Source organism: Gossypium arboreum, chromosome 4 (assembly GCF_025698485.1).
Source record: "Gossypium arboreum isolate Shixiya-1 chromosome 4, ASM2569848v2, whole genome shotgun sequence".
NCBI lineage: Eukaryota > Viridiplantae > Streptophyta > Magnoliopsida > Malvales > Malvaceae > Gossypium > Gossypium arboreum.
The window spans coordinates 122,043,863-122,053,894 of NC_069073.1; the positions used below are offsets into that span (position 1 = coordinate 122,043,863).

The following is a 10,032-nucleotide window of genomic DNA, read 5'->3' on the forward strand; positions in this document are numbered from 1 at the left end:
GTTTAACTTAAATATATTTATCGGTCAAACTATTCCTTTAAGCTTGAAAGTCTATCCAAAATTTAGAAGAATTTGAATAAAAAAATATTGAAATCAACTTGAATGAGCTCGAATAAATATTTTTGAAGATTTAACCTAACTCAAAAACATGTTTTAATTCAAAAGTTAATAAATTAACTTAATTCAAATTTTAATGTTTTATTTTAAAATTTCAATTTAACTTTTTTACTAAAATTTTGGACAAGAAAATATTGATAAAATTACAAATTTAAGTTTATTTTGGGTATTCATTTAGATAAAATATCTAAAAATAATTATCATTTTTACAATAATAGTAACAAACATTTGTTTTTGCTTTTTCCTTTATATTTATTTTCCTTTTTAACTTTATATAATTTTGGTTTCAATAACTTGCTTTTATTTAATATTAAAATTAAAAAAAGAACAAATAAAAACAAGTACTAGTGAGATAATTTTTAAAATATATATTAATAAAAATTAATGATGCTCTAACTATTTTTTTAAGTATTCAAGACCAATGTATATTTGATCATATGTATGAAGTATAGACCATTCATAAATCCTTCCAAGTCTAATAAGTTTTAACTCAATTGGTATTGGCATTGTTGTCAATGTAGGTGAACATAGAGAGCAGACCTATGAGTAGTTCTAAATAGTGTAAAAAAGAGTAGATATAATCAAAACTTATAATGAAATTGTTCAAAATAAAATCCTCCAAACATAAGAAAAAACTTAAAAACTTAAACAAACTCATATATCAAGCACATACATGTACCCGAGACCAAATCCGCTTTGGCTCCATTGCCAAATAGTCCAGAGAAGATCTTCAAGTAGTTTATAAAGTAGAATTTTTCATGATTGAAATGATTTTCCATGCAAGTTTTTCGTCAGCCACTGACCAATTACAACAAAAGAACACTGATTCCGAACCATTCTGAAGACTACTAGATAATCTATGAGGACAATTATCCGACGAACAAACAGATACACGGAATGATTCTACTTGAAGTTCTTCCCCTAAATCCAGTATGTTACCTTCGGAAAGTTCATCCGATAGTATCATTGATAATCGACTAATCAAAGTGCTTTTGTCAAAACCGCAGAGCATATGGGAAGTGGAAGAGAGGTCTTCGGTTCGGGCCATATGCATTGGGATACAATAAGCAAACTGAATCTCATGCTTTTTTTCTCCCAACATATGTAGAATCTCATCTTGGTGTATAACTTTTGCCTTTTTGCCTTTTTCGACTACTAAGATACCTTCTGTAGCTCTATCATCACTTACGGAAAGCCTTGAAACGGCCTTTGATTTGTTTGAATCCAAATAAGATTTATCGGTTGAACTACGTGTTGAGAACTTGAAGTTTGGGTTCAAGCAACTTCGGATAAAGGTACCTGAAGCATCTGCTTTCACATAGTGCGTCGAAGGAATGGTGACTGTTTCATTGTTTGCGGGACAATAACACTGGATCCCAAGTTCAGACTGAATCCTTTCTTTAAGAGTGGCCATTTTCGGCTTCTCACCATGTACAAGTATAGCATGTTTGGGTGAGAGAAATTTGACAAGATCCATAATACCCTTGGCGTCGGTATGAGGACTGAAAGATAGCTGATGAATCTGCAACACAAATCATATCTTCAGGCTAATTACAACCAAAATATCCATATTAAATATTCACACCCAAGTCAAAATAACATAAAAAACAATCAGATTTCCGAACTTAATATAAAGGATACCAATAAACTTCGGTGCAATCAAAACTAGAATATCAAAATTACTAATCAGTGTCGCCTCTCGGTCTTGCCAAATAAGAGAAAAAACCGTGCAGCCTTTAGGTCATTCGTAGATTTCTGAACTTAAAAAGACTTTCATGTTTTTAATATTAAATGCGACATTACATTCAAGAAAATACTAGTTCCCTATATTATAAGACGAGTTCCACTAAAAAGTTTTACGCTCAGCTGCCTTGTAAAAGACTCCTTTTTATTTTTGTTCATTAGCTGCTCTTCTTTTTTGGTAAATCTTTACTCCAAGAGTTACAAAATAAAAAAGGGGAGGGATCCAAAACAAAGTCCACATGCATATAAATGATTTTCATTTTTAACTAACGGAGGGGACAGATTTAAATGCAGTAAATTGCAGAAATGAAATAAGCTCAAAAAAGGTGAAACAAAAAGTTGAAGAAAATGAGATAAGCTTTAGGAGATGAGAATCAACCTGGCATCGCACATTGATTTGAGTGTCCTTGTCCAAATCAATTTTGGTCGGTTTACCAGACATTAGCTTATGGCCAATGGTTCCAGCCACACAATACCTACAAAAGGAGAAAAATGAGAGTAATAGAAACTCAAACAAACATAATTCTAATGTGCATAATGCCTCTCAAGTAAGAAGGAACCGCATGTGCACATAAACACGGGATAGACCAATGTGTATTACCAGAAGTACCTGTGTCCAACACATTTCAAGGCATGGGTATTGGGATATGAAAAAATATACTCGTGTCAGACACATACTTGTATTCAGAACTCACAACCAAGTCCAAATAACATAGATTTTTATTCTCTTTAAATGAGTTACAGTGGTTAAATATGATATTCGAACTATTTATATGTTTCATCTTATAGAAGTAACAATACTAGCAGCCATTTAGGATATATATGCTTGATAACGTATAAGAAGGCCATACCCAGGCAACGTCACAAGATTGTTTTCCGAAGGCGCCCACTGCATAAAAACCTCGAGTGAAAACCCACCAACAATCATACCAGGTGTAGCAAAGAGAACACAAGGTCCAGGAGCATTTATCAAAGAACGGTCAAAATTCCGAACTGCAATAGATAGGCGCAGAAGAGTAGCAGATGAAATATTATCATAAAAGAGAAGCAGTACCAACAACTCTACAAATAAATAGCTCAAGCAACTTTCAATTTCCCTAAAATCTCCAAGTTCTATGATTCTGCCTCTTCAATTCCAGAATTTTGAAAGGGAAACAAATTCAATCAAGATTTCAAATCAAACTAACAGCATTATTGACAGAAACTAAACAAAGTCAAATATCTTCAATAGTATTCCAAATATTCTAGATTAACTACTAAAGAGCTTACTTACACATGCTAGTCATCCAAAATGCAGCATAGAAGGACCTAATTGGAGGATTAAAACTATTAAAGGGTTTTATTGTTACTTTCTTATGCTTTATGAGTTTCATGGTAATTTATATATGTTGAGGGTCGGTTGGCTCCTTTGGAAGAAGTCATCGAAATGTCATCAGCCAGGCAGCCAACCCGGTCCCCCAACAACCGAAGGTATTGTCCCCAGCCTCCGCAAAGAGTTGTGTACAGTTTGCGGAGATAAGTGGGCTATAAGCCTCAAGTTGGTGGTTCAAGTTGCACCGTGCTCAGGTTGCTCAATAATTATTCACACAACCAATACTAACACCTCTCCCAAGTCTTGCAGGTACCACCAACTGAGGCACCCCCCTCAATGAACCATACATGGCTCTCCATGGAGGCTAGGGGCAAAACCCTGACATAGGGACAATACCTTCGGTTGTTAGGGGACCAGGTCAACTGCCTAGAAGATGACACTTCAAAAACTTCTCCCGAAGGAGCCAACCGACCCTCAACACCCTCAGATCTATTTTCTGTCCCTAACTGCCAATTAACTCCAATGTATATAGAAACTGTTCAAAAATGAAACCTAGCAATGGCAGGAGCAAGGAAATAAGTAACTGCTGCCACTCTTTAATCATTATTTAAGCAAGCTTTGTACCATTTTTAAAATCAAATGCATTATGTGTGGCGTACGTCTCCTTGATCTTCTGGCTCGTCCAGTTAATAAGCATTTTATAATACATATTGGCTTGGATTGTCAAACCTGAAACATGATGAATCCAACTTATCACCATAATATGTAGTTAATCTTCACCCAGATCACCATAATATAGACTAAACAAATGTAAGGTTCCATTGCTATAAAATAAGCCAATAAAAAAGAAGAAGAAAATCAATGATGCAAAATGTTAAACACTAAAGATGGATCAAACCTGCTGAGAAGTAGATAGGAACTTTTAGATTCATCCGTTCCCAGTAATCTTCCAACAATATACAAAGTTCCTATGTGATGATATTAATACAAAATTGAATATTAATCTAGAAATCAAGTTATACGGTATCAAAATATTCAACATGAAGGCATCTATGACTAGTCAACAGTATAACAGTTACAAATAACAATAAGCAGCTTGAATTGGAATACTATTTTTTTAAAAGAAACAGAGATTGGCTGAGAATTATTGACTCCTTAATAAATCAACAAGAGTTAAAAAATTAAAAGAAAACTGATTTGATAGAGTGAATTGTTTGAACTTGTTTCCCTCATGCTTAGTAGTCATTTAATAATATGGGAACTTTGAACAACTACTGGTCGGATAATTTTGGTTGCACGACAAATATTTATACCGCAGAAAAATTAAGGAAAAGTGTGGAAAACAGAAAATAGGATTATAGGAAATGATGAGCATACAATTAAACTTTACAGGCAGAAGCAATTTTATGTAGTTTTATTTATAGAAAAAGAACCCTTAAATGCCAAGAAAAAAAAATCTAAACAAAGTCAGTACAAGGAGGTCAATATAGGGAAATAATATATCTTATGATCCTATTATGAATGAAATCCATAAATGCGGCAGCTTTAAATTCACATAAAGGTTTGTCGTACAAATTTAGAACTTAATAAGCTACCTCATTTTGTCTAGCGCCAAACATAGTTAAGATGCCCCCAGTAATTAGAACTTTTGCTAACTAAATAATTTTATTAGCTAAACAAAACATAGCTACAACACATATATATTATATATAAGATCAACAGTAATACCTGAGCTCTTCCTAGAGCAAAAGTAGGAATAAGCACTTTTCCTCCAGCAGCAACACAATTATGAACCTGAAATGAATCACCACCAAACACCAATGCCCCCCCAAAAAAAAAAAAAAGATAAAAAGGAAGAAAATCATTCCAGTAGGGTGTAACTTTAAAATAAAAAGCACATACATAACCAAATATCTTCATTCATGAAAGTTGGAAGTACTAAAATAAGGAATCTTCACAGAAAACACACACAGGTAAAATGAAACCATCATACTTTAACATTTCTCTCTCTCTCTCTCTCTCTCTCTCTCTCTCTAGTCAATCACCAATAAAGTTTCTAGAACAAATTTAATAATGCATCTAAGAGAATTCAGTTACCTATTCCTAATCATCAGAACTTAAGCAACTATCACCACTGTAACTATCACCACTGTATTCAAAACAGAATTTCCTCCCCCACCCCCTCTTCCCTCAAAAAGGAACAATTAAAATAAAGTAAATACCATCAAGATAACATAGAATATAATGCAAGATAACATGTAGAAGCAAACTGCATGTGGACTAGATACTCTAACTGTAGCACGAGCAAGTAAATAGTCACAATGCGCAAAAGCAAATTAATTTTCAGGAAGTAGTGTATACACAAGTGGTATAAATGAAGCCAAAAAAATAGCCTGAAATTGTCAAAGTAGTGTATACATACAGCTTTAAGGAACTCCCTTTCTCGCCCATATCTTGAATCACGTATAGTTGTTGCATAAGTAGACCTGTTATAGAAATATTATTATGAACGTTTGCATCACGCACTAATAACCAGACTTTACTTGTTAATAAAACCAAAGATAAATATAATATGTGTATAACATTCATACTCTGTTATGAGAAGATCCAACTGTAGTCTATCAATCTGAGCTGCCCCAAGATGTCTATCTGGCGTCATATTATAATCTCCTGTGTACACCATAGCAGCATCTCCCACCTTCGCATAAAACATTGCTGCCCCAATAACCTTAGAACAACCAAAGAGAATGAAAAACGTGTATATCCATACAGTAAAAACTGGTAAATACATCTTGATACCCATAACTGGTAAATACATCCGAAAAAAGTATCCATTAAAAAAGGAGATACCAAGTTCCTTTGTTCACCGTAAGTCCTCAGTATTTATATTTTATCTCCGGTTTCATTAATAAGTGAAAGTTTGGTTGTGGTGCATGATGCTCTGAAAGTTTATATGATTGGATTGAACCATTCAATGCCAAGACTGAAGTCAAGGTCAGGCCAGACTTTACTACTTGGTCCTAGATTGCTCCTCTCAAACTAATTGCTGCTCCTAATAATTTGCAAAGATTTACTCATATGACTCCCATAAAACAGAAAATACAATTACTTCAAGGAACAAAAACAACAGACCATACAGGATTAATATTCACAAAGTTCTCTTCTAGACAACCATGCCACATCAAAAAAGAACTACTGCCATGCAATTCATTTGTCTAATGGGCTACAAAGCACTCAATGAGTTTAACTCAACCAGTGGTCCAACATTATTCAATCAATTCTTCCACAGCCCTCTTATGACCAAAGAGCTAGGTAGCTCTGTCAAAGCAGATGAAGTTTAACGGACACACATAGCAAATCTCCAATGATAAATGTGCACCTTTCGTATACTAATGGATAACATGTATAAGCACTACAAATATGAAACAGGACTAATAAAAAGACATGCTTTAGAACTGAACTTAAAATGCTTACATGTCCTGCATAGTAGGCACGGATTTGAAGATCTTTATCAACCTGCACAGTCTGCTTCAAATCCACCGGTATAACTGTTATAAGGGATCAGATCAGAGTAAAATAAAAATGATAACCTCAGACAGGATACTTCAAGCAATGAATAAAAACTCGAAAGTTGGTCTTGCATAGAAATATATTTGTGAATATGAAAGAAACCTAGATCATATATTTAGGAAATCTTCACAATTCTATTTTACTCGTTAGTCCATAGAAGGTTCCGATCTAAATTTGAAATTGTGAAACTTCAAATAAAATTATATAGATGATAAATAGGTTCAAGTTTACCAGTTTTCTAATCTACTATTTAGAGCATGTAAATTCAGGAAGCTAATAATGATCAGAGATCACTAGTGTAATGCTACTCAAGGAGAAGTCCTAATGTCCAAAAAATAAACTGATATCATGCTTGAGTGCATTTTCACAGTAGTTAATGTTCTGTTGTAGCTTGGTAACAAATACAACATGCAGTATGGAACATTATCTGGATCTATCGTCATTAAAATGATTGTCATGAAGATTGGAGAGGGTTCCATGTTCTAAAAATAGCAGAGTTATGCAAATGATTCTTTTCAAATTCTTTCCTTTTTTTTTAAAGAAAAAAAAAAGCATCTGCACTAACTGAGCAAAAGAAATGGAAATTTAAGTACCCTTTTTCATGCATTCTGCAATATGATCAGAAGTAAACTGTTCGTCCTCGCCCCTTCGGTCCATATTCTTTCTGTAGTCCTCCAACATCAAAGGGGCCAATGCTTTTGTCGGATACTACCAATACATAGAAACGTCATAAAAAAAAGTAAAATCAAAACAATAATTATAATAAATACCCCAAGTGAGACATTTCATCAAATGCATAGACAAAGAGAAGTTACAGTCATGTAAATTGGACCCTTATAACCGCAAACTTCAGTGAAATAAGGAAGTGCTCCAATATGATCCAAATGACTGAAAAAAAAAATTCATCAAAAAGCCAATCCAATAAATTATCAACTGAAACAAACAAAGAGTAAACCGAATGAAAGAATACAAGTGAGTAACAATGACACAGGTGAGAGCATTATCGAAATCTCCAGTCTTAGAAATGAGAGAGAAATCTGGGTATCGGCGAGAATCAGTGTATCCCATATGCATCCCGCAGTCGAACATGATTCGCTTGCCATTTATCGAGACCACCATGCAGCTTTTCCCAACTTCTTGGCCTGCCCCTGAAAATTTAAAAAAGAAAAAAGAAAAAAAAACATCCATTTGTATGTGAAAAGAACAAAAACAAAAATGGGAATTCATGAAATGGGAAAATTAAAAATTGGGTAGTGTTTAGAAGTTACCCAGGACGAGGCAATCGATCGCCATGATTGGAGTTAATCGAGTTCAAAGTTCGAAGACTTGAAAATTACTTGGTTGGCACGCTTTCCTGCAATTAGCAATGCATTTTGGCGGGTGAAGATTTTGTATTATTTTTTTTCCATAAACTACAACAGTCACTAAACTTAGTTTAAAATTAAGTTTCGGTCATTCAACATTCAAAAGTTACCTAATCCAAAGTTACGAGCTAAACAAATAACTAGTGGCTTCTTAACATGCATTCATGAGATAAAATTAGAGAAAATGACATTTTACGCGTAAATGAATAGAAACACTTTCTGTCAATACTTTCTACATACACGTTGACTACATTGCATCTTTGCACCTAATTCTATAACAAATAACTAATGGCTTCTTCACATACATTCACAAGACAAAATTTGGTTAAAACTGATATTTTACATGTAAATGAACAGTATCAATCGATTTAAAAAGAAAAAAGCAAGAATCTTCTTTTGAAAATTTGGGTAAAACCCACCGTTAATATGACCTGTAGAAGAGCTTAGCAATGGGTTTAAAGGAGATACTGACCTGCAAACAAATTGGTTTCGTTTTCTTTTTTTCATTTAAATCTCAGATTTTCAAGAGAAAATCAAATATTGAAAGTGAAATGAAATTTGACCTTGAAAAAGGTGGCGGGATTCTGAAGGGAACAAAGCCTGCGAGCCATCGTTTGCAATAAGGCGGCAAAGCTAACGCAAACCGAAAACATAAAACAATCAGATGGATCGGGTTATCCATCCGATCCGACCTTTGCCTGATCCGAATTGAAATTTTAATAATGATAATAATAAATAAATACAATTTAATTTTATATTTTAATATTTTGTGATTTTTAAAAGGAAAATTTTCTTATTTATACATCAACTTTGGTATAACATGAAGTTTAATTGGAGAAATAATAAATTTAGTCCTCAATATTTTATGTGTTTTTAATTTACATTTTTGGTATTTTTATAATTAATTTTTATTTTTGAAGTTTTAAATTTATAGGTTTTCATTTTATTTCTAGAATAGGATCAATTTGATAAATTGTTCAAATTTTGTGAGTAAAACTTGTTGAATTTTTTATAATTAGGATTAATTTGACATAATTTAAAAAATGTTAATAACTAAATTTGTTATTTAACCAATCAAAAGATGGCCATGTCTGCATTCTGTCTGGTGACCTAAAGTATTTAATGCTAAAATGACTAAAGCTTACAACTTATGAGTGATTAAAATAACGATTTTTTTAAATGGGTGAATAAAGTAAGAATGTGAATAAACTCGGTGACTAAGTAGTTTATCCTAAATTTTAACTTAAATTACTAATGAGATAATTATTGGTCTAAGATCGAGGGTTAAATTTTTAGCTTTTAAAGTATGGGAATTAAATCTTAAAACTTGTCAAAATACAAGGACTAATAAAATATCTTGACCAATAAAATTATTATAAATGTGTTATTTTTAAATATATATGTATATAAAATATTTAAAAGGAAATCAATGGAATATTGATTTTTTATAACATGATTCTCAACTTTCCTATATTTATATGAAGTAACATATATGTATTTAGCACGGGTTTTGATCTATGACCCGTAATAATAGAGTCTCAAATTTTTTAATTTAATTACGATAATAAATAGGTTAATTACACTGCACCTCTTCCAAATTTAAATCAATCTCAAACTTTGAAATACTCTATTTGAGTCCTTAAAATATTAATATCATATTAATTAAGTCTTTTGGTGCATCTAAGCATCAAATTGGACATTAAATGTTAGTTTCAATACGATATAAAGAATATTTAAACCATGTGAAACAAAATTTAAATACATCTATATATTAAACTCTTATTAAATTGGTGTTTGAGTTAATTGAACACTAACTCGGTTGGGTGATTACCAAAATATTACTTTTTACAATATAATTTATATTATTTGAATGTATTTATACTATATACTAAACCCTCAATTAAATTTGTGTCACGAATCAATTAA

The 10,032-nt window shown here is 32.5% G+C and overlaps 1 protein-coding gene across 4 annotated transcripts; it reads right to left on the reverse strand.

The window, feature by feature from the left end:
- Nucleotides 1-695: 695 nt before the first annotated feature.
- Nucleotides 696-8,820, reverse strand: LOC108480328 (cleavage and polyadenylation specificity factor subunit 3-II). 4 transcript variants are annotated; one of them, XM_017783284.2, is made up of 15 exons: nt 8,670-8,820; nt 8,526-8,578; nt 8,011-8,096; nt 7,713-7,890; nt 7,558-7,630; nt 7,336-7,450; nt 6,647-6,720; nt 5,764-5,900; nt 5,595-5,658; nt 4,901-4,966; nt 4,071-4,140; nt 3,797-3,901; nt 2,712-2,853; nt 2,240-2,336; nt 696-1,639 (listed from the first exon to the last, which is right to left on the reverse strand). In XM_017783284.2, the coding sequence occupies exons 3-15, from the start codon at nt 8,033-8,035 to the stop codon at nt 857-859; spliced, it is 1,929 nt and encodes a 642-aa protein (XP_017638773.1). In that variant the 5' UTR covers nt 8,036-8,096; nt 8,526-8,578; nt 8,670-8,820; the 3' UTR covers nt 696-856. The 4 variants fall into 4 exon arrangements, with proteins under 4 accessions (XP_017638773.1, XP_017638774.1, XP_052883027.1 ...); XM_017783285.2 differs by lacking the exon at nt 8,526-8,578 and having other exon boundaries at nt 8,579-8,820; XM_053027067.1 differs by having other exon boundaries at nt 8,526-8,820.
- Between the last annotated feature and the right edge of the window lie 1,212 nt (nt 8,821-10,032).

Excerpts from the sequence above, each read along its gene's own strand:
- LOC108480328 (XM_017783284.2), bottom strand. The coding sequence starts at position 8,035 with ATGGCGATCGATTGCCTCGTCCTGG. Across the intron at positions 6,721-7,335 it reads TGCAGAATGCATGAAAAAGG|TTATACCGGTGGATTTGAAG; the intron begins GTACTTAAATTT and ends CCCTTATAACAG. Across the intron at positions 4,967-5,594 it reads AAAGGGAGTTCCTTAAAGCT|GTTCATAATTGTGTTGCTGC; the intron begins GTATGTATACAC and ends GATTCATTTCAG.